We start from the raw sequence: 25,079 nt of genomic DNA, 5'->3' as shown, positions 1-25,079 counted from the left end.
TTTCTGATAGATACTTTATTTTTGTTTTTTTGAGACAGGGACTGGCTCTGTTTCCCAGGATAGAGTGCAGAGGTATCATCATATAGCTTACGGCAACCTCAAACTCTTGGACTCAAGTGATCTTTCTGCCTCAGCCTCCTGAGTAGCTGCAACTACAGACACACATCACCATGCCTGGCTGATTTTTCTATCATTATTATTATTTTTTTTTTTTTTTGTAGAGACAGGGTCTTGCTTGTTGCCCAGGCTTGTTTCAAACTCCTGGCCTCAAGCAATCCTCTTGCCTAAGCATCCCAAGGTGCTAGGATTACAGGTATGAGCCACTATTTCTGGCGTTTCATGGAAGACCTAAGTGAGCTGATTTTGTTAATGCCTTTCTTCTGCTTTCCTTGTGTTTTGTTATTCCTCCTTTCTACCTTTTGGGTCTGAATGCTTAGGTTATTTTATTTTCTTGTTTAATAATGAAAAAAATACTATAAATTTTCTCTGGTTATAGTTTGGGCCATGTCTTATAGGTAATGTTTAAGCTATTTCAACATTCTAATTATTCTTAGAAATGCAATTTGATTTTCTCTAAGTATTATTTAGAAGAATAGAAGACTTCAAGTTTGGTGGGGCTTTTTGTTGTTGCTTTTTTTGTTTTTGCTTTTAATTCCCAAGTGGCTGGATGATATTTTAAAAGCAACATACCTGGTCCTTCTTTAAGAATAGAAGAGTCGTCATCGTCTTTATCGCTGTGCTGTAATCTGCTATGATCTTTCACTTCAGATTTTAAGAATGCTTCCACATTTATTCCAGGCCCCAAGTTTAGATCATATATCCCACTTTGATCTACAAGTTAATAAATTTTATGTTTACTTTGTGGTTTAAGAATCACTTAACATGTTATTTTGCCAAAATAAATGTCATTTTCCATATTACTCATTTTGAAATTAAGGCCTTCCAAATTAGCTTTGTTGATCATTTTATGATATTCTTAGATGTGTTAAATATACAAGGAGTGATCAGAAAACCTAAAACACAGCTCCCTGCACCCTCACTGAGGCGAATGGGACCACTATAGGCAGGGTAGACAGAGAAATGACAAGAATTGTAGGAGAGACTTTTTTGTGCAGCCCTTCACAGGGCTACAGCTAAACTGTTCAGATCTCTGGGACAAAATATTTGACAACATCTGTCTTTTATTTATTCAAAGTCTGAAATGCTTTTAACACAAGGACATCTATGTGCTGAGTGGACCTCTCTCCTAGTGAGCTAGACATCTGGTTATTCTCACAAAAACAATTTCCCAGTGATTAGCCCTCTTTATCCTCTTCTTGTCTAGGCTAAGTAATCTCTAACTCTTTCAAACTACCATCATTTTTTTCTCTCCTTTCAAGCAGTTCTGATTTTCTAGTCACTTGGCAGATTTTAAAATTCAGAGAATTAAAATGTATACAATCCAGGACTCTAAGGTCAGAGCAAGACTGAATATGAAGAAAGATTACTTCATATGTTCATCAATGAACTCTCAATGAGACACCTGCTATCCGAAGGACGGCAAGTCACAGCCGTGGCACATAGTAATCAGATGAAGTGGGACTTTGAGTGAAGATGCCACACGGGCCAAGGGATCCAGCTACAAGTGCAGCAGCTGATGCACAGGTGGCACTCAGCCAGGGGTAAAGGGGTGACCAGCAAGATCCAGGCAAAATCAAGGTGTAGCTCGAACTGGGGATACCAGCCAATAATATTAACAGTAAAGTACATTAATTGGGGTTCCATTTCTAGTTCTCTCTCTGTTATAGAAACTGTGTGTATTGATTATGGCACTTTGGGAAAGTGCTCAGGAAACATGGTTCTCTGCTAGGACAGTGAACACAGAGGAAAATGGCACAGCCCTGCAGATTCATACCAGAGAGAGAAGAAACCAGGACAGTGAGGGGTCGCAGGAACCGAGGGAGAAGAGTATTTCGAGAAGCTGAGAGTTTTCATTCCTGCTGAGAGATCAGTTCACGTGAGGGCAGAAGCACTGGGGGTGACATCACGGAGGTCACTGCCGATGAGGAAGGACAGTCAGCGGTGTAGTGGAGACGAGGGCCAGGTGGAGCAAGCCGAGGGAGACACAGGAGAGCAGCTGGAGAAGACGTGTGTGTGTGTGGCTTTCCCAGACGCCGGTCAGCAAAGGGGACAGAGAAAGAAAGTGGACTCCAGGGGGGCATGTGAGATGAAAGACTGTTTTTCCTTATTGGACACACTACAGCGTGGGGTGGTGGGTGCAGGTGTTTGTGCAGGTGCACGCTGGTGGGGATGAACCATGAAGGAGGTGGCCATGGGAAATGACAGTCACCGAACAGCAGACACAGGGGCGAGGCAGGACGAGGGCCCAGGACACAGCCCACCTTAGAGAGGCACAGTGAGAAAAGGAGGAACACCAGGAGCCTGCTGTGGCACAGAAGCGAAGCCACATGCAGCTGGGAGGGCCAGCGTCGTGGTGGGAAATTGCCACTGCATTATGCTCGTGGGGACGATATATCGGCGGGGTGAGGGCGGAAGCCCAACCGCACAGTGAGGCATCACCGGTGAGGGAAGGACATGCACCAGCAGACAGAGAGCTCGAGAGACACTCTCCTGGGAAAAAGGAGGAAGGATAACGAAAGGAATATGAGGGATTGAACAGGGGTTTCTTTGTTGTTTTTAATTTGAGCACCTTTAAGAACCAAAGAGAATGAGACTCTTGAGAGAGAAAGTTGACTGTAAAGAAAATGTGTAATCAACGTCATCTGACTCTGAGGGAGGGGCGTGCAGGGCAGGGGGCAGGTCCAACTATCCTGGGACAGACTCGGTGCTGTACCGTCCCGCTTTTTTTTTTTTCTGAGACAGAGTCTCGCTTTGTTGTCCAGGCTAGAGTGAGTGCCATGGCGTCAGCCTAGCTCACAGCAACCTCAAACTCCTGGACTCAAGCAATCCTGCTGCCTCAGCCTCCAGAGTAGCTGGGACCACAGGCATGCACCACCATGCCTGGCTAATTTTTTCTATATATATATATATTAGTTGGCCAATTAGTTTCTTTCTATTTATAGTAGAGACGGGGTCTCGCTCTTGCTCAGGCTGATTTCGAACTCCTGACCTCGAGCAATCTGCCCGCCTCCGCCTCCCAAAGTGCTAGGATTACAGGCGTGAGCCACCGCGCCCGGCCTACCGTCCCGCTTTGAAAGTGATTAGAAGCAGCTGTGGGAGCCTCATTATTTAAAGGATGATTGTAAGTTTTTATAGATTTTATATAATTTATAAGCAACAGTTTGTTAAAGTTCTATAGCTCAAATACTCACTGCTTTGAAATAGAAAGGTTAGCCCTTTTGCTGTAGATTTAAAACTGATTCTGGAAATTCTCTCTTCACTTGGAGACTTCCTGATCTTGGATTTTACATTTAAAAAAGAAAATCATAAAGCAAAATATTACTTCTGCATCATTATGGACTAAAACTAATTTAAATATTTACATTGTAAATAATTAGAAAATTATTAATGAGGACATTCTCTTTGAGCTAATTTAATTATTTTTAACCTGCATAAAATACTAATATTTGTACTGTTAAATTAATAACATAGTTATTAAATGTACCAAAAGGCTTTCCCCAAAACCCCGAAAAATATCCCCTGGGTCTGTTGGGAAAGCATTTATTGTGTAGAATTAAGTGCTTAAATTCACGTATTAGAGTTCTCACTAGCACACTTGTGCCGTAACTCCCACACTCCTACCTCCAGGTGGAGTTTGCCCTTGAACTCCAGTCTTGTCCCCAGCCACACACTGCTCACTGTCACTGCTCTAATCAGGCACCTTGAGCCTCACGTGTCCAAGATCAACCCCTTTGTTTTGCCCCCAAAACTCATCCCCCTGGCCCCGTCTTCCCATCATAATAAATGGCAACTCTGTTCTAATTGCTCAGGCCAAAAACCTTAGAATCATCTTTGCCTTCTCTTTTCCTCTCAAACTCCACACCCTTTAGAACACCTTGGACCAGAGACCAGCTTCATCCAAGACACCATCACCTCCAACTGGGATGGTGCTAAGAGCTTCCTCACTGGTTTGTCAACAGCGACACCACAGAGAACCTAAGGACGCCTCTGCTTGGAGAGCCCCCATCCCACCTCACCCAGAGTAAAAGCTAGGGCTTCACCTGGGCCAGACGCCCCTCCAGCACATAGACCTCGTAAGTGTAAAGTACAGCTTGTGGTAACAGGTGCAAACTCTGGAGTCAAGCTGCCTGGGTACAAACCCCCAGCTCCCCCACTACTTACTGGTTCTGTGACCATCGGCAAGTTTCTTAACCTTTCTGCGTCTCACTCCCCTCCTAGAGATGGTGCCTGGCACCTGGTAAACGCCCCGCAATGTTAGCTGCTACTATCGTCACCTGCTGCCCTCTCCCCTTCTCACTGGAACATAAAGTCCGTAAGGGAATGAATGGGCCTTCGGTTCCCTGCCAGGTCCTGAGCACATGGAGTACCTTTCACATAGTTGGCACTCAGTTGTGGGCAACATTACAGCGGTTACGTGGTTAGCTGTAAATACAAACCTCCGATTTCCTTATTCTGTTAATATCAGGCAAGAATCCCAACTTGCTGGAAGATGACTTGGCACTGCCACAGCGATCAGATTCGTGGCTTGTAATCGCACTTGGACTCCGGTTCTGGATGCCATAAGCAGAGACAAACACATCAAAGGATTTCTGGTTTCCATGGGGATATATATGCATACACATGATTTTAATGAGGTACAACTGATTTACAATAAACTACACATATAGTATACTATTTGATGAGTTCTGACACATCTACACCTGTGAGACCATCACCTTGGTCACAACAGTGAACCTGTCCACCATCCCCAAGTTTCTTGTGCCCCTGGAAATCTATCTTCTTCCCATATTGCCAGGCAGACACCGATTTGCTTTCCATCACTACAGATTACTTTGTACTTTCTAGAATTGTATATAAATGGAATCACATAGTACATTATGGACTCTTTCTGCTTGGATTCTTTCATAATTATTTTGAGGTTCATCTGTGTTGCTGCATGTAGCATGAGTTACTGTCTTGAGTCATAATCCATTGTACAGATATGATACGACCTGCTTATCTTGGTAGACTGCAGATTTTGACTACTGGATTTGTTTTATGACCCAGGATATTAATGTGTCTTGGTAATGTTTCATGTACACTGGAAAAAAGCATGGGTTCTGCTGCTGTTGTAATTTAGATCAAGTTGGTTAATAGTGTTATTCAAAACTTCTATATGCTACTGATTATTAAAAGCAGGGCTGAATCTCTATCATCGTAGATTAGTCTATTTTCTCTTTCTATTCTGTCAGTTTTCACATATACTTTGAAGCTCTGCTATAATATACATACTCATTTAGGATTATTATGTCCTTTTACTTCCCTGACCCCTTTGTCACTATGAAGTGACACTCTGTCCCTGGTAATGCCCTTTACTCTGAAATCTAATTTGCCTGATATTGATGTAGCCACCCAAGCTTTCACTGAATAGTGTTTTTCCATACTTTTACCTCTTTGTGTCTTTATACTTGAAATGGGTTTATTGTAGACAGTTTGTAGGTTTTGATTTTTTAAATCAATCTGACAATCTATGCTTTTTATTTGGGTCGGGTAGGTCATTTAGATTTAAAGCAATTATCTTTGTTTTGCTATTGTTTCTTTCTTTTCCTTCTCCTGCCTTCTTTTGGATTTAGTATTTTTTATATTTCTACTTTATCACCTTTATTGACTTTTTAACCATAACTCTGTTTTTAATCATACCTTATTAGTATTTTAATTATTTATGGTGTATATATATTTTTAAGAGATAAGTCTCACTCTGTCACCTAAGCTGGAGCACAGTGGTGCAATCATAGCTCACTGCCGTCTCAAACTCCAGGGCTCAAGTGATCCTCCCACCTCGGCCTCCCAAGTAGCTGGGAGTACAGGTATGTGCACCACTACTCCTGGGATTTATAGTATACTTCTTTAACTCAGCACCGTCTACCTTCAGTTGATATACCACATTGCATCTAGCGTAAGAATCTTAAAACGCTAAACTCCCATTTCTCTTCTCTTAGTCTTTGCACTGTCATTGTCATACTTCATATGTTATAAACCTCACAAACACAGTTATTATCATTGCTTTAAACAGCCAATTCTCAAGAGATTTCAAAACAGAAAAAATTGTATTTATCCACAAAGTTACTATTTCCAGTTCTCTTTATGCCTTTGTATAGATCTAGATTTCCATCTGATAACATTTTCCTATTGCCTGAAGGACTTACTTTAACATTTCTTTAGTGGCTGGTCTTCTGGTAACGAATTCTTTAAGCATTTGTATGTCTGAAAAGTCTTTATTTCCCTTCACTTTTTTAATTCCCTAATTATGTAAAATATACACAACAAAAATTACAATCTTAACCATTTTTAAGTGCACAGTTGAGTGGCACTAGGCACATTCGTATTGTTGTGCAACCATCACCACCATCCATCTCCAGAACTCTTTTCATCTTGCAGAACTGAAACGCTACCTATCAAACAATAACTCCCCACTTCCACTTCCCCTCAGCCCCTGGCAACTACCATTCCACATTTTCTGTCTTTATGAGGTTGACACTAGGAACACCTCATGTAAGTAGAATCTTATATTTGCCCTTTTGTGCGACTGGCTTATTTCACTTAGCATAAGGTCTTAGATTCATCTATCTTGCAGGATATGTCAGAATTCCTTCTTTTGTAAGGCTGAATAATATTTCATTGTATGAATAAACCACATTTCTGCTTATCCATTCATCTGTCCATGGACATCTGTGTTGCTTCCACATTGTAAATACTGTGAGTAATGCTGCTGTGAACACGAGTGTGCGAATACCCCTTCAAGACCCAGCTCTTTTCAGCTCTTTTGGGTATATCCCCAAAAGTGAATTGCCATTTTTCACAGTGGTTGTGCCATTTTACATTTCCACCGACAGTACACAAAGCTTCCAAATTCTCCACATCCTTTTGAGAGTAGTCAACCTAATGGGTGTGAAGCGGTTTTTATTTGTATTTCCCTGGAACTCCCACAATCCATATGAGTCCACTTGATGGTAGGTCCTTTAGGCTCTTTTCACTCTTCAATCTTTTTTCTTCTTGTTCCTTAGACTCAATAATTTCCGTTGTCCTATCTTCAAGTTCCCTGATTCATTCCTCAGCCTGCTCAAGTCTCCCTTTGAATTCTGCAAGTGAATTTTTCATGTTATTATACTTTCTAGCTCAATTTTTTTATTTCTTTATGGGTTTTCCATGTCTTTGTTGATATTTGTACTTTGTTCATATATCATTTTCTTGACTTTCTCTATACCTTTCTTTAGAACTTTGTGCATCGTTAAAGCAGTTGTTTTAAAGTCTTTGTCCCATAGGTCTGCCATCTCATCTTTCGCAGGGACAGTTTCTGTTGCTTTACCTTTTTCTTTGAATGGAGCACACTTCCCTTTTTCTTTATATGCCTTGCGCTTTTTGGTGAAAACTGAATGTTTGGGCCGGGGGCCGTGGTGGCTCACGCCTATAATCCTAGCACTCTGGGAGGCCGAGGTGGGAGGATTGCTTGAGGTCAGGAGTTTTCGAAACTAGCTTGAGCAAGACCCTGTCTCTACTAAAAATAGAAAGAAATTAATTGGCCAACTAAAAATATATATACAAAACATTAGCTGGGCATGGTGACGCATGCCTGTAGTCCCAGCTACTTGGGAGGCAGAAGGATTGCTTGAGCCCAGGAGTTTGAGGTTGCTGTGAGCTAGGCTGATGCCATGGCACTCACTCTAGCCTGGGCAACAAAGTGAGACTGTCTCAAAAAAACCAAACCAAAACAAAGCAAAACCTGAATGTTTGAATCTAATAATGTGGTAACTCTGGGAATCAGATTTCTTTATAACAATTAAATTAATTAAGTTAATGTAGGCTGTCTTGTGCTGAGGATCAGCTTGAGGTGTAAACTTAAGATCTTCTCAGGTCTTTTACAAGCCTTCACCTTTCTCTGGGCATGCAGTGACTTCCCCCATATGTGTAGTTGCTTTTGAATGTCCTAGTCTTCAATGTCTGGCTCCCAAAGAGAAAAAAAAAACTTTTTAATGAAAGAAGGGGGTGAATGCTAGCCCTTTAAATCCCCTGGAAGTCACTTCAGTTGGGGAGAAGAGCTGGCAAGCACAGGGAGTGGGTACAACGATGGCTGCCTGCTCTGTGTCTGCGCTCTGCGATCAGAAGCAGAAAACCAGCAGTCAGAGCACAGATCCAAAAATTTGGAGGGCAAGGTCCCTGCTGCCTCTCCTGGTTCCCACAGACTGCCTGCTGGCTGCTCCAGGGAGGGACAGCTGCCCAACACAGTGCTGAGGGCATGGGGTGGGTAGCTGCTGCTAGACTAAGAGCTGAAGTTGACCAAAATTAACCATAATTGACCTCTGAAGCTTCCCCTGGAAGTTCCAAGCCCCCAACAAACTCCAAAGTTCCAAAGAGTTACACAAGACAGATTCTGCCAGTGTGATTGTTGCCTAGGCTGGTGCTTCAGGCCACTATCCGTCCAGAACTCTGTCTTTTCACCTTCACTTTTGAAAGGCCTTTTTTTGGGTATTAAAATCTAGGCGGACAGGTTTTTTTGTTTTGTTTTGTTTTGTTTTTGAGTACTTTCAAGATGTTGCTCCACTGGACCAGGAAGTGTGTTGTCATTCTCATCTCTGGCTCTGTACATTCCGTGTCTTTCACCTCTGGCTGCTTGTAAGATCTTCTCCTTATCACTGGTTTACAGCAACTTTGGTTATAATGTTCCTCGATACAGTCTTCTTTGTATTTCTTTTGTTGGGATTTGTTGAGCTTCTGCTATGGTATCTGTGGATCTATAGTTTTCATAAACTTTGGAAATTTTTCAGCCATTATTTCTTCAAATAATTTTTTGTTTCCTCTCTTCTGGGATGTGAATTACACACATATTAGGGCTGCTTAAGGTATCGCAGGCTGTGGATACTGATTATTTTTTCCCAGCCTTTTCTTCCCTGTGTGCTTTAGTTTCTATTGTTGTGTCTTCAAGTTTAATCTTTTCTTTTGTAGAGTCTAATCTGTTGTTTATTCCAGAGAGTGTTTTTCATCAGTAACAGCTCTGCTTAGCATGTTCGTGCTTTCCTCTGCGTCCTTGAACATACTTGTCCTATCATGTGTGTCATTTCTGGATGTGCTTTTGCTGACCGTGCCTTCTCATTACAGGTCAGACTCACTCCTTCCTTACATGCCTGGTGTTATCATTAGATGCTATAATTCTGAATGTTACATTGTTGAATGCTGGAAATGTTTAGCATTCCTTTAAGTTTTTTTTTGTTTGTTTGTTTTTTGCTTTGTTCTAAGTTACTTGGAAATAGTTTGATCCTTTTGAGTCTTTCTTTTTAAGCTTTGTTGAGGAGGCCAGAACAGCTTTTAACCCGGGACCTACATGCTGCATCAGTACGCTGTCCAGTATTCAGCCCGATGCCCGTTACTCATTGCAAGGATTCTCCATTCCAGCCGCTGGGAATGTAAACTATTCCCAGCCCTGTGTGAATCCTAAGGATGATTCCACTTCTTTCTGGTGGTTCTTTTTTTGCCTCTAGTGGTTCCCTCATGAGCCTGCATACCTCAGTGCACACAGCTGACAATTCAAGGAGCCTTCTACATGTCTCTAGGGTGCTCTTTCCTCTCTGGAAAAAATTCTACCTTTACTTCCCCGGAATCCTGGAATATGTGAAATTGCTATGAGCTGAGCATCTCTGTGAACTCTAAAAACTGCACCAAAAAAATGGCCACAAGGGAGCAGTGATTCACTTGGAGAATGACATGAACATCCATTTTCCAACGAAAGATGGCAGGAACTGACCCCTGGACCAAAGTAGTATCAGAGGCTACAAAAAGAGCACAGAAGCCACCAGAATGCCATATTCACCACTTCGGTACGGTGCTCACCAGCCGCAAAACCTTGCCCACAGCTGGCACTCATAGTCCGCACGATAGTTTGTGCTGTGCATTGACGACGAATCCATTTTGCTCTTGTGTGACAAGGAAAGCTTGAAAGCACTGAAAGCTTGTTTTACTTTACAGGCAGCTTAACTTGTAAATCAGAATGGGTAACATATGTTTTCATTACATTATTTTTAAATGTTCACAATTTTATTTTGATAAATGAAAAATTAGAAAAGTCGTATCATGACTGTCAGCTAAAGTCGACACTCGGCTGTGCACCTTCATCTGTGGCTATCGACTATAGTCGATGCTCGTACCAAAGTGGTTAAAGACCGAGAATAAACTTGGACAGTTTCTGAGGATGTTCCCTGGGTCAGCACATTCACACTCATGTTGTTGAAACCCACAGTGACACACCATCCATGAAATCATGGATGATTTATTTCCCTCAGAGTAGCCTGTGGCCCATAACCAGGCTCCCAGGTGACTTGGAGAAACCATCAGTCATTTCCTCAACCAAGAGGAGGCATATCTGGCTGGTGTGGTGGGCAGTGAGGTGCTGAGGTTGAACAGGAAGTCCCCAGCTTCCCCACAAGGAATCCAAGGCCTGTCCACGGGATCTACCGTAAGAGATGCTCCTTGGACAACAGTGAGAAGGTTGCTCACATGCACAGCTCTGAAGAGTTCCCCAGCTGTTAGGGCTCACTGGGGCCCTAAGACTCTCTCTCATGGCTCCAAATGCACCTCTCTCGAAACCCAGAAATCCTTGTAGCCCACCAAACTGAAACCCCCACGGAAAGTTGATTTGTCTCAATTTAACCCAGCGGCTGGATCTTTTATAAATTGCCAACACCGTACCTGCTCTGCCAGGGTCTCAGTGAAGCCTGGAGTGTCCATCTTTGTGAGCAAGCCCTGTCCTCAGGGACTTGTTTAGCATCTCGTGTGCATTCAGAAACTGTTCCTTGAAAAATTTGCTCTGGGAAAGGCTGTCCACCCTCACAATGCTAGATACATAAAACATTTCATAATAAAATACCTCGGGTTATCTAATCTGATCTAGTTGGTCCACCCAGCATGGCGGTATGCACCCCCGCCTTCATCATGGTATCTCCACTACTGTGGCCAGGACTCTACTTTGTGGGCCATGGCCAGGAAACACATTTTCCCTGACTTAAAAAAGAAAAAACACCAGTGCATTCCTTTCAAAATGTGAAATGACAAATTATTTCCAAAGCTTTAAATTACTTCCTGAAAGGTTACAAAAGCCCAAGATAGTTTTGATGAACACGTAACCATTCAAGAATAAAACCATTTCTTGCTCTGTAAATCCTAAGATATTTGTTACCTGATTTGCTCCTGTAAAAATATTTGAAAATTTGTTTCCAGGAAAATCATCCTTTGGAGCACTCCTACCCAATTTGGTCTTTTGGTCAGGAACCCAGATGAGTGCAAAACTTAAGAGGGCTTCAAAGAATTCCAGGAAAACCAACTGAAATACAAGAAAACACAGAAGGTCTCATTCACCCTGATACACCTGGGGGTGGACCAGTGATTGATTTGGATGTTCATTTCTTATTGATCTTTATTTCCTGACATCTGAAATATCCTTTTTAACATTAACCTTTACTTTCTAATGCAATTAAGAATATATAGTTTTATGTATCTGGGTTCAGATTATTTTCATTGGCAAAACAAACAACCTAAATCAAATCTGTACCATTTGTGAGGACTCTACAAACCTCAGGTTCAAAGTTGCTGTCAATTCCATCAGATATGAAAGGATTATCCTCTGCTATTACCTCCACAAATTTGGTTGGTGTTAATTCTTTATTTATCATTTTAAAATCCTGTAAAAGAAAGAACCAACCAAACCATAACTGTCTATAATTACAAACAGCTATATATACCTGGCTCACGCAAGTCTCCCACCTCAGTTACAGGTGTGAGCCACCACACCCAGCCTATATATTTTAATATCAATTTATGTCAATACAACAATTTAAGAAAATGTACCAAAAATTAATATCTTAAGAAATGATAGTTTTGAAAAGCATTCTGAATTTATATTGGTATTTACCTCTATCTCTCCCCTAGTTCCTCTATTAGTAAAGTTTTTAGTAGCATAAGCACAGGACATAGAAAATGGGGGAGTAGATAATCCAGGTGTGAAATATTAACACAACTCTATGGGCTTGGAGGTCAGGAGTTCAAGACCAGCCTGAGCAACACAGCAAGACACCCATTTCTAAAAAAAATAGAAAAATTAGCAGGGCATGGTGGTGTGCACCTATAGTCCCAGTTCCTTAGGAGGCTGAGCCAGGAGGCTCACTTGAGCCCAGGAGTTTGAGGTTACAGTGAGCTATGATGATGCCACTATACTCTAGCCTAGGCGACAGAGTGAGATCTTGTCTCAAAAAAATAAAAATGACTACAGTGGATTGAAACACATCAAATTATATAAATCCAGTCATTAATAATATTTTTAAAGTTCATTAGTCACTTTTGAAGAATTGCTAGGATATCAACTTATTCTGAAAATAAATGGAAACATAAAACATTTATCCTCTATGGACTGTATTTCAGAATACTCAAATATCTGATGAATACAAGTAAAGTTCTTTAAGATTCACAGCTAATAAATGCAGAAGAAATGACAGAATAAGAAAGTTACCATTGTGCAATCTCTGGTGAAATAATGGTCATTAGCACTGACCACTGTGGCTGTATTGGAAACAAAACACTTGATTCTAGTCAAGCCCCTAACTCTGACTGTTACTGGAAATGTGGGGGAAAGAAGAGCATGTTAAACACCACCACGAGGATGCAGTCAGCCAAACTCAGGTGGCTGACCCACCCTGCAGGGACAGATGACATAGTTTCTTCTGTAATAAATGACCATGAAGGTGAACAAATAAACAGCTGTATAATATTCCATCCCCCCAAATCACATACTTTTAAACTATTTTCCTATAGTTAGGCACTAGGTTTTTGTCTCTTATTCATATGTATGCAACAGTGTTAAATTTTATAAAGCACTCTGTCATTAGTATTCGATTCTTCTAGTTTCATCATTTGTATTCCTACAAGCATAAATCAAAAGTATCATAGAACAAAAAACTACCACTGTATAAATAAGCTGATGTTACTATTTTCCAGATGAATTTTTAAAAATTACTTTAATGAACAATTATTTTTTAAAATGACATTCATCCTCCCATCTTCCTTCCTTCCCTTATTTTTTTTTGAAATATTTCAGTTGGCTTTACTGTGATTTTAGGATTGGGAAATACTTCATTCTATAAAAGAATAAATGTTCCCTCATCTTCCTTTAAATGCCCAGGTGTGCAGGAGTAACAATACCATAGCTAATGGACCGCCCCTCCCCCTTAAGTGTGAGCACATTAGGCAGGTGACCCCATTTCTGTTCCTTCCACCATCACGGACCATTTGAATCACTCTCTTCTGCCAGAAAAGACTCAATGGCCATGAAAATTCACCCCAGATTTCCACCTCATTATTTGTATATCATAGCTAGAATATCTTGCCTTTCTTTAAAATCAAAATGCCTATAAATGTAAAACCAGTATCAAACTTAATTGAATACTTTCAACATCCAGAGGAAGTGTCTCATCTTCATCGTTAGCTCGTAGGGCGGAGCTGTGTGCGGTCTGCAGTAAGTGAGATAGATCTCCCAGCACTTATCAACGTAATTCATCGAATAGAGCGTCCGCTGTGGCTCACGGAATAAGGTGCCTAAAAATACAACATTCAAGAAATGATTACACGTTTATATTTTGAAAAAAGCGGTGGTAAATATAATCCTGTTGTTTTTGTATTTACCTTTTACATGGCAGGCATTTGGATGAATGTTCTCAGTCATCAGTTTTGTAAAACACAAAAAAAGCGATGGGCTTCTATTCCTGTGATTAAAAAGAGATTGTAATTACCCCCCTTCTCTCTCCAGGAGCTGGAACTTAATTCCCCTCCCCTTGCGTGTGGGCTACACTTAAATAATTTGCTTCTAATGAATAAAGTATAGAAAGGGAAAAATAGTACGTTTACAGTACAAAAACATCACCAGTAATAAAACACAGTGACATCGGGCACCCTATACAGTATGATGAGAAGGCCAGCTCACCTCCACAGCATTCTTCCCTGAAACCCACAACCTCAGTGTCGTCATAAGAAAACATCAGCAAGCCAAGATCAGGGGACATTTTACAAAATAACTAGCCAGTATTTTTTGAAGTGTCAAGGTCACAAATGACAAAGTCTGAGAAACTATCACAGATTGGAGGAGACTCAGAAGACATGACAGCAAAGTGCCATGTAGGATCCTGGAACTGGGAACAGGTACGGGACATCAGTGAAAGACTGGGGAAACCATAATAACTTCTGTAATTTAGTCAGTGCAGTTATAGCCATGTTTATAGTGCAGTTTATAGCTGTGTATTTTTTTTATTTCAGCATATTATGGGGGTACAGACGTTAAGGTTACACACATTGCCCTTGTCTCCCCTCCCGCTGGAGTCAGAGCTTCAAGTGTGTCCATCTCTCAGACGGTGCACGTCACACTCACTACGTATGTATGTACCCATCCCTCCTCCCCCTCCCACCTGCCCTACACCTGGCAAATGTTTGTTTTTCTTTTTTTCTTAACATTTGGTTACATTTGATATCTTTGCCTCTCCCTAGCAAGGGTGAGAGGTATGCCCTTCCCCTCCACAATGTTCACCACATCCCCCAGATGTGGGACTACCCCTACAATCCCTGGTGAACACCACCACCCTTTGAGCACCACAGTGTTAATCAGTCAGTACCAATTTGATGGCGAGTACGTGTGGAGCCCATTACTCTGATCTTGTGTCACCTCACTTTGGATAATGGGCTTAAACTCAATCCAGGATAATATAAGCGGTGCTAGCTCGCTGTCGTTTCTTAGAATTGAGTAATATTCCATTGTAAACATATACCAAATTTTAATAATCCACTCACGAATTGACGGACACTTGGGTTGTTTCCACGTCCTTGCAATAGTGAATTGTGCTGCCATAAACATTCAGGTGCAGATGTCTTTATAATAGAATGTCTTATGCTCTTTTGGGTAGATGCCTAATAATGCTATTGCTGGGTGGAATGGTATATTTCTATTTTTAGCTCTTTGAGATATCTCCAAATTCTTTTCCACAAAGGTTGCACTAATTTGCAGTCCCATACTCTTTACTTTTGATAAACATTCCATGGTTATGTAAGAGGTTAACATTCAGAGAATTTGGGTGAAGGCTATAGGTACTAATTCACTTAGCAATGCTTCTATAAATCTAAAATTATTTCAAAACAAAAAGTTTTGTTTTAAAAAAGATATAATAGGCTGGGCGCGGTGGCTCACGCCTGTAATCCTAGCACTCCGGGAGGCCGAGGCGGGCGGATAGCTCAAGGTTAGGAGTTCCAAACCAGCCTGAGCAAGAGCAAGACCCCGTCTCTACTAAAAATAGAAACAAATTAATTGGCCAACTAATATATACAGAAAAAATTAGCTGGGCATGGTGGTGTATGCCTGTAGTCCCAGCTACTGGGGAGGCTGAGGCAGAAGGATTGCTTGAGCCCAGGAGATTGAGGTTGCTGTGAGCTAGGCTGACGCCATAGCACTCACTCTAGCCTGGGCAACAAAGCAAGACTATGTATGTATGTATGTATAAATAAATAAGATACAATATTATTTTGCTCTAAAACAAACAGGAAATTCTGACCTAAAAAGGAAGAGTAGGTTTATTTCTAAATTAAACCCCAAGAGGTATCTGCAATATTGAAACAACTCAGAGAGAAAGGGTTTTCAAAGTTTTAGTCTGGTATCTCATAGCTTTGGTGGTTAATATTTGCAGAAAAGTTTTGGTTTTTGTCCTTTATTTCAAGACTATGTAAAAAAATGATGACTGTCGAAGAAAAGAGGACAACATGATAACTGTAGTCCAGGTTAGCTCTGCCCCTTCTCCCTCCTTACGGTGGTACTTACTGGAACTCTCTATGGTGAATGTGGTAGGCCAACTGGAGGAGATAGTTCAGAAATGTTCTCAGAAGTATCGTTGTAAATGGAGAATGAATGTCCTCAACTGGTATGTCCTTATGGGCTAAAATAAGAAAATGGAGAGGATGCCTAGTATTTTCTTGGAGCCTTCTATTTGGTTTGCTCTGGGTACACAATTCAAAGAACTGAATACAATGGAGTACTTACTTCCTCGAGAATACATACATAAACATCCAGGTAAAAATTAAGTCCCAGGTGAAAGATCTCTGTCTGGTTACTATATGAACAACTTGTAAGATACCTTGTCCCGATGTTTTTCAGAGTACTCTGAGCCACAATTTGATTCATGCTGCTAATTCTAAGTGGATTTTTTTGTATTTTTCAAACACTTAGGATTTTATTTTTCAAGTAGATAATTTGAGGCTTTTAAGTTCTACCTCTCAGAATTCAGCTGAAAGGAGTAAAACCTTCAAAGCTGAATTTATCACATGAACTTTCTAACTTGAAATCAAGACCAATCCTAAGACTACCTAGAGCCTTTTCTAGACTATATTCCAAGCCCTTGCTGATCCTCCCTCCTTCTGACCTGACAGTTTAGTGCTTTTTTTTTACTGTAGAAGGCAGTGGGAGGAGGTAAGCAAACTTTTCTGTGATGGGCTCGATGTTAACTATATTAGGCTTGGTGGTCCAGACAGTCTCTGTCACAGTCGCTGGGCGCTGGTGTGGGGCAAAAGCAGCCACGGACGATACGTAATAAACAGGCATGGTGGTGTGTTCCAGTAAAGCTCTGTTTACAAGAACAGATTGACCGAGGCTGGATCTGGCCCACAGGCTATACCCTGCTGATCCCTGCTATACACGGTCTTGAACTGTTGCTGTTACTTCACAAGATTGTCTCTTTAAGTACAACGCAAGCACCTTGAGAACAAGACCATATGCTGGTTTCTGGAACACTTCTCCCAGCGTTTGCCTTCCCAGTCCCTCAACATCTCTTAACTGGTTTCCAGGTGATAGGATGTTATACTGCCCTTTAAGCCATAAGAGGTGAAGGACCTAGAATACTCACTGCTTAATATCCTGTCCATATCAGCAAGAGTTATTTTGTGGTGATGAAATTTGCAATCTTTTAGAAATCTCCAGAAGTGAAGCTTTGTCATCAGAAAGGTGTTATCCAGAGAGTGATCACATCCTAGGCTGCTATAAAAGCTATAGATTCTTCGTAATTCTGTAATATTTCTCAAGATAGCATATTCTGCCTGAAAAGAAGTAATTGTGCATATCTTAATCCTGTATAAGAAGTACAGATATAAAAGATACAACACCTATTTTCTAAATTAAATAACACATGTAAAGTAACGGCATTTACCTTTTACGTAAGAGCACAACAGATGTTTCCTTCTGCCAGGTCCTTAGAATGCAAGTTGTGACCAATAGTAAATAAATATGTTGTTATCTGGAAAATGGGATTCTTCTGATGCCGCTGTGGGATGGCAGCCGCAGGGCGCCGTCTCGAGGGCCACAGTAAAATTGTGCTGTCTACAGATTAACACCCCTCGTAAACATATATCCAAAAATCCTTTACAAAATAAGCTGGATCATCCAGCAGTCCAGCAACACATAAAAAGAATAATATATGAATACCAAGTGGGGTTTTGTGCTGGGATTGCAAAGTTGGTTTGATATTTGAAAAATCAATCGGTGTAATTCACCATATTGATAATCCAAAAAAGAACCGCATAATCATAGCAATTGACACATCTGACAGAATTTAACATCCATTTGTGATAAACCCCATGAGCAAATAGGAATAGAAAGAGGCTTCTTAACATGGTAAATGGCACGTACAGAAGCCACGCAGCTAACATCATACTTATGGCTGAAAGTCTGAAATATTAAATACTCACACTGATTGCTTTCTAACCTCCCTCTCTGTCCCTTTCACTTTCTGGTGTTTTCTCCAGGCCCCTGGAGAGCTTACACTGCCCCAGATTCCCCTCACATGCAGCCCTGCAGCCTGAACGCTGTTCTGGGCTCCAAAACCACTCACCCCATGCTTCACCCGCATAAATGAAACATTCAGAGAATGCAAAGAACAGTATTTAGGGTCCCCAGGGAGGCAGAAAAGCCCTAGCTGGGCAGCATCTGATGCTCTCAGTATTAATTACTGAATTTAAAAATTCAATTCAATTGTATAAACATGTATAGTCTTCCCAATCAAAAGCATCGTTCTAGGCCTGGCACGGTGGCTCACGCCTGTAATCCTAGCACTCTGGAAGGCCAAGGCAGGCGGATTGCTCAAGGTCAGGAGTTGGAGACCAGCCTGAGCAAGAGGGAGACCCCGTCTCTACTATAAGTAGAAAGAAATTGGCCAACTAATATATGTAGAAAAAATTAGCCGGGCATGGTAGCACATGCCTGTAGTCCCAGCTACTTGGGAGGCTGTGGCACCAGGATTGCTTGACCCCAGGAGTTTGAAGTTGCTGTGAGTGGGGCTGACGCCACGGCACTCTAGCCTGAGAAACAGAGTGAGACTCTGTCTCCAAAAAAAAAAAAAAAGCATTGTTCTAGAGCACAACATAGAATTTGTCTTCATGGAGCTTAAAATATAGTGAAGAAGATAAGACATATACACACAATAAGGAAGTATCATCGCTAAGACAGAGCCATGGGGAAAGGAGAGATGGATTCTAAATAAGCAGCTTCCTAGAGGACACTGCACTTGAACCGAGCCAGGGAGAGTGGGAAAACGCGCAGGACTCCATGGAGAGCAGGCACTGAGGGGAGGCTGGACCTGGGGGGTGGCCGGGGTGTGGTGTTCCCACAATGCTAGTAGGGCTACATGCCCTGGAGCAAAGCTGTCATCTCTCTCTGCCTCAGTCCCTCCTGTGCAATGTGGGATACCCACAGCACCTGCCCCAGAGGAATGCAGCGAATTAAAGGTATCTGGAACCAGGCCCAGAGCAGAGTGCCACCATGTTCGTGTTGTTGCCTTGTGAGTTCCCAGTGAGGAGGGGAACCGATAAAGGCTGGAAAGATCGGTGGACGCTGGATCACAGCAGGCCCTTAATACCAACTAGGTACATGGAACCTACTGCAGAGGCAACCGCGAGGATGAGAAAGGAGAGCTCAGAGGCTTAGAGGACCACCGCGTGCTTGCCTGAGTTTTGTTCTGGCTGAAACTAGAATAATCTGGAGCCTCTGGCTCAAAAAAAGATACCCACATTTTGTCAGGATGATGCCAGTAACAGATAATAAATACAAATAATCATTAGAAAACATCCAATAAACCCAGATGGAGGGACATTCTTCAAAATAGCTGACCAGTGCTCTTCAAAAGTCTCAGAGCATGAAGGGCAGTCAAAGGTGGAGAAGCAGCTCCAGGCGGGGGGGAAGCTAAGGAGACAGACACTAAATGCAGAGTAGGATCCTGGGTCAGATCATGGCACCCAAAAGGGCATCAGGAGAAAAAGTGGCCAAATTCAAGCAAGGGCTGTGGTTTAATTACTAGCGTAGCAAGGTTAACTGCTCAGGTCTGATGAGCGTACCATGGTTATATACAACGTTACCACTGGGGAAGCTGGGTGAAAGGTAGATGGAAACTCTGATTCCCCCTCTCCCCAAAACTATGATTTTTGTAATTCTTTCTGTAAGTCTGAAATCATCTCAAAATAAAAAGTTAAAAAAAAAAAAAACCTTATATTTGCTAACTAAATTGCCTTATTTCCATATAATGAAATATTGTACAGTCATCTAAAATGTTTAGAAGTATTTGTAAAGTGTGGAATTACAGAATTCTTTCACTTTCTGTGTCTCATATTTCTATAATGTTTGGATTTTTTTATAAGAGCATGTGTTACTTTTGTAATTATAAGACAGTCAAAATATATTTTTAAAATACATAATTTTTTCAAGCAGAACCTTGGAGGTAAAAAAAAATAAATAAAAATAAAAAAATAAAAAAAAAATACATAATTTTTATAAGACCCACATGTTTTGAAATAGAAAGAACTCCAAACTAGAAAATGAATGATATATAGGCCGGGCGCGGTGGCTCACGCCTGTAATCCTAGCACTCTGGGAGGCCGAGGCGGGCGGATTGCTCAAGGTCAGGAGTTCAAAACCAGCCTGAGCGAGACCCCGTCTCTACCATAAAAATAGAAAGAAATTAATTGGCCAACTAATATATATAATATAAAAATCAGCCGGGCATGGTGGCTCGTGCCTGTAGTCCCAGCTACTCGGGAGGCTGAGGCAGCAGGATCGCTTGAGCCCAGGAGTTTGAGGTTGCTGTGAGCTAGGCTGACGCCACGGCACTCACTCTAGCCTAGGCAAGAAAGCGAGACTCTGTCTCAAAAAAAAAAAAAAAAAAAAAAAGAAAATGAATGATATATATAATTTAGGGGGGTGGAGGGGAAATAATAGAAACAATATGATCCTTCCTTTTTTGGTAAATCAATTTTCATCTAAAATTATATTGTAGGAGAATACTTAATGGCACTGAATAGCTATCATTAAATCCTACATGAAAATAGAGATGATATGAACACTGTGATCCCACTTCTATATATGTCTGCAGAGTGAAAATCTAGAAAGACAATCACAAGATTCTGACTGGGTGGAGATTCTGTTTTACTTTTCCTTATTGGTATTTTCTGCAAGTATCATGTACTACTTTTGTAATTAGAGAAAGTAATAAAGATTCCTATTTTTAATAAGAATCTTGCAACAGAAGTGAGTGATAGTGAAAGCCTGAATTACAGCGTTGGCCCAGAGGCAGGAAATAGGAGGATGGGGGTGGAGAGGGTCATCACTTTTGAGGCCCAAAGAGCTGAGGCCAGCCTGGGCACAGGCGAGGCAGTGAGGCAGCAACAAGGAGCAGAAGTGGGCAAGGATGCTTTGCAGTTCTGGGTACCCATGGTTCTCTTACAGGAAACACCACCTCAGCAACGGTTTCACCAAAGAATCATTCTAACTCCCGGTCAAAGCAGGAGCCTTCATACTAAAATGTAGTTTGGGGCCAGGCACAGTGGTTCACACCTGTAATCCTCACACTCTGGGAGGCCGAGGCAGGAGGATCACTCGAGGGTAGGAGTTCAAGACCAGCCTGAGCAAGAGCGAGACCCCGTCTCTACTAAAAAATAGAAAGAAATTAGCTGGACTACTAAAAATATATAGAAAAAATTAGCCGGGCATGATGGCGCATGCCTGTAGTCCCAGGTACTCAGGAGGCTGAGGCAGAAGGATTGTTTGAGCCTAGGAATTTCAGGTTGCTGTGATCTATACTGATGCCATGGCACTCTAGACCGGGCAACAGAGTGAGACTCTGTCTCAAAAAAAAAAAAAAAAAAAAAAAAGGTAGTTTGGTGGCTGTAATTTGCCAGATGCTAATCAAATGAAGTTCAAGTACACGAAATTTTCTTTAAGAATTTCTAGATTTCTAATGATTTCTAAGGGCTTGAAGTTCTTTTGAACATTAGCAGTCCGCATAATGCAAAGCAAAGTGAATGTGTCACAGAAGGAGGTGGCCACAGACCCGTCTGAGTGTGGCTGGTGGGACCCGGGTGGGCTCTGACGCTCTGGGTCATTCACCGTGTCCCTCTGCCCTGGCTTCTGTTTGCTCATAAAGCCTGCTCGCTCATAAATGGGGTAATACATGTAGAGCATCTATCAGGCATATAACAGACACTCAGTACGTGGTGGCCGCCACCAGCTGCATTTTCCCAGGACTACGTTTATAACGACAGAAAGGTTTTTACCTGCCTTTTTTCTTCTGGTTGCTCTTCCTTAGGGTACATGTCCAGCAGGAGGTTTAGATTCAGCTCGATGCTCGATCCCAGCACAGAATGGCTCTCACTACCATCGAGCTTCCTGATGATTTCTAGCAAATGAAGCAAACATAGGTGGCGATTATGAAATGCAATGTTAACATTTTTCAATGTTATAGCAAAATGGTTTTCCACCAAAGTGTGATATAAGAATATTCAAAAAACCTACTAAGAAAGCAACTATTCACAGGAAACTTCTATTTTCTGAAGTATTAGTATTTTGTTTTCAAAAGTATTTTCATCCGTGGACTCCACAGATAAAAACAGACTAACTTGTTTTCAACTGACAGGTGAACGCTCCCTACCGGCATTCATGGAAGGTCTGTGTGGCCTTTCCCTTTGGGAAACTTCCGAACACAGGTCCAGGTAATTTAGGAATTCAACTTCAAGATCTGGATACTCTGCTATGTGGTCATTGGAAAACGGACCTTCATACACACGCCCATTCTTAAAAGTTAATCGGCCCTGCAGATAGAAAAATTACTTTTTGCAGCTTACTTTCTTATTATAGAAAAATATTGGTAAATGTACATCAATACCTTTTTCAAGGGTTTGGAGCTTTGTGTTTGTTTTGAAGATCCACGCTTAGTCCACATACAATCAGGCACCTAGAGTCTCAGATCGTTGCATAAATCCTCTCTCCTCCAGCTCCTCCTCCTCTTCCTCTTCTCCTCTCTATCTGCCCCACAACCTCTCCTCAACTTTAAGCACCTCTAGATCACAGAATATGTCCTATTAAACATTGATAGTGACCAGTGGAGTGCCCAGCACACAATAGGGACTCTCCTGGTATTAATATTTGTCAAAGCCAGGCCAATAGTCAGTTACTGATTTAGAGGTAGCTAAATGACTCAGTTCAGCTCTGAAACAAAAGATATTTGTAGAGAGCTTCTGGGACAAAGCATTTTTTCTCTTCTGGCTAGTGTGGTATGCGGATGTGAAACCTGGAACCATAGCAGCTGTCTTGGAGTCATGAGGGAAGGACAGGATAAGGATGAAACTGACATGGTGGGAGATGAGATATCGTGTAGATGGAAGAGAAATCGTGACATCACTGAAGCAAACCAACCCTGAAGCCCACATTATTATTTATTATAAATGCAGATTAGGTAAGATTGTCTTACATGCAACCCAAACCACCCTCGCACATACTAATAAAAACAAATTAAATAAATAACCACTAAATGTACAGGAAATCAGTGCTATGTTGGAAATATTTTAAAATTCATGTAATCACCTATACAAAACAGTAAGTTATCCTATGCACAGTAGATAATGCAATTTACTAGATAATGATATATTTCAATTGCTTTACATAATCTTTAAAACGTAATCTTCACAGATTTATACTCACCATGCCATGTTTTTTATTGGAAACCCATTCTCCCTCATACATGGCTCCACTGGCGTAGTAAAACCTTCCGTGTCCGTGACGATAGCCATTTACGAACTCTCCTACATATTCATTTCTCAAAGGATACTGGGAGTTGGGGATTCTCTTTAGAAACCATGTGTGTGTTCCAAAACCATTCTGTAACGAACCAAACTGCCATCAGAAATGCTCAAAATAGTTCCTCTTTTTACTTAGATCCACCTAAAATTAGTACAAATACAATGATAATTTGAAGAGGCGAAGAACATAGATTTTAGAGTCACATAGACTTGGGTTCGATCTCAGCTCAGATATTTACTAACCAGTCTTTTAATCTAAGGAAAATTATTTAAGCACTCTAAGTTCTTCAGTTATAAAACAGAAATAACACCTATTCTGAAACTTGGATATAAAGACTGAAGATAGTTTATACAACTTGCTTAACTCAATAATGATTATTTTAATTATTTTTAATTTTTTAATACACAGACTGATACGAAGTAACCCCTCCTCAACCCCACTTTCCAAAAGTAACCACTAATTAGGTTTGAGAATTCACCTGTATTTTCCCTAAACACATACAATATACATATTAAACCACATGTTGGAAGACACCTTACAGAAGAGTCATGTGGAAAGACTGGGATGAAAAATGCAATAATTGACATACAGAATAGAATAAACAGAATAAGTTGATACAGCTAACAAGAGAATTAGTGAAAGTGAAAGATCAATTAGAGAAATTCTTATAGAAAGGAAGGAAAAGATAAAGACATTAAAAATATTTTTTAAAAGTTAAGAATCACAGAGGACTGAGATAGAATTGTTAATGACCAGGTAATAGGAGTCAGAAAGACGGGAAAAACATGGAGAGAAGGTGATATTTGAAGTCAGAGTGGAGATTAATTTCCCAGAATTAAAAAGAGATGAAAAACCTCAGACTGAGAAGACTCCTAGAGGCCAAAGGGCAGAGATAAGGCAAAACTGACCCGTGTGCATATTATTGTGAATTCAAGAATAGCAAAGATAACCGGGCACGGCAGCTCATGCTTGTGATCCCAGCACTTTGGGAGGCTGAGGCAGGAGGATCACTTGGGAGACTAGCCTGGACGACATAATGAGATCCTGTCTCTACAAAAAAATAGAAAAATTAGCCAGGCATGCTGATGTGAGCCTGTAGTCACAGCTACTCAGGAAGCTGAGGCAGGAGGGTCACTTGAGCTCAGGCGTTGGTGGCTGCAGAGAGCTATGACCTGGCCACTGCCCTCCAGCCTGGGTGACAGAGCAAGACTCTGTCTCAAAAAATTTTTTTAAATAAAAATAAATAAACATGTTGATTAGGTAAGGTGGCTTGTGCTTGTAATCCCAGCACCTTGGGAGGCTAAGAGAAAAGAATTGCTTGAGGCTAGGAGTTTGAGACCAGCCTGAGCAACACAGTGGGACCCCATCTCTACAAAAAATTTTAAAAATTTGCTGGCGTGATGGTGCATGCCTATGGTCTCAGCTATTCAGGAGGCTGAAGTAGGAGGATCACTTGAGCCCAGGAGGTTCAAGGTTTCAGTGAGGTATGATCATTCCACTGCACTACTCCACTCTGGGTGACAAAGCAAGACCCTGTTCTAATAAATAAATAAATAAACATTATAGGTATATAAAAATACATATACAATTTCTTCAACAATAAGATAATGTCTGTAACTTTGGGGAATGTTATTCCCAAAAGAATTGAAAGTGGCTCAAACAGATATTTGTACACCATGTTCATAGCAGCATCATTTGCAATAGCCAAAAGGCAGCAGCAACCAAAGTGTCCGTGGACAGATGAATGGATAAACAAAATGTGGTATATCCATGCAATATAATATAATTCAGCTTTAAA

At 41.2% G+C, this 25,079-nt stretch overlaps 1 protein-coding gene across 2 annotated transcripts in view; it reads right to left on the bottom strand.

Moving 5' to 3' along the window:
* RSPH10B (radial spoke head 10 homolog B) overlaps positions 1-25,079 on the bottom strand; it is a 52,590-nt gene that overhangs the window by 9,487 nt on the left and 18,024 nt on the right. For both annotated transcript variants that reach the window (XM_012758825.3, XM_012758826.3), the window contains 12 exons: positions 23,183-23,359; positions 22,134-22,293; positions 21,760-21,881; positions 17,070-17,259; positions 15,992-16,106; positions 13,819-13,898; positions 13,583-13,731; positions 11,718-11,825; positions 11,324-11,467; positions 4,557-4,670; positions 3,312-3,396; positions 691-831 (listed from right to left, as the gene is read on the bottom strand). In XM_012758825.3, the coding sequence (XP_012614279.2) occupies positions 691-831; positions 3,312-3,396; positions 4,557-4,670; positions 11,324-11,467; positions 11,718-11,825; positions 13,583-13,731; positions 13,819-13,898; positions 15,992-16,106; positions 17,070-17,259; positions 21,760-21,881; positions 22,134-22,293; positions 23,183-23,359 (1,585 nt within the window). The remainder of the gene's footprint in view (positions 1-690; positions 832-3,311; positions 3,397-4,556; positions 4,671-11,323; positions 11,468-11,717; positions 11,826-13,582; positions 13,732-13,818; positions 13,899-15,991; positions 16,107-17,069; positions 17,260-21,759; positions 21,882-22,133; positions 22,294-23,182; positions 23,360-25,079) is intronic.

This window comes from Microcebus murinus, chromosome 19, assembly GCF_040939455.1.
Source record: "Microcebus murinus isolate Inina chromosome 19, M.murinus_Inina_mat1.0, whole genome shotgun sequence".
NCBI lineage: Eukaryota > Metazoa > Chordata > Mammalia > Primates > Cheirogaleidae > Microcebus > Microcebus murinus.
Note: the sequence above shows the minus strand (reverse complement) of the source record. Positions and strands in the feature narration are given on the sequence as shown.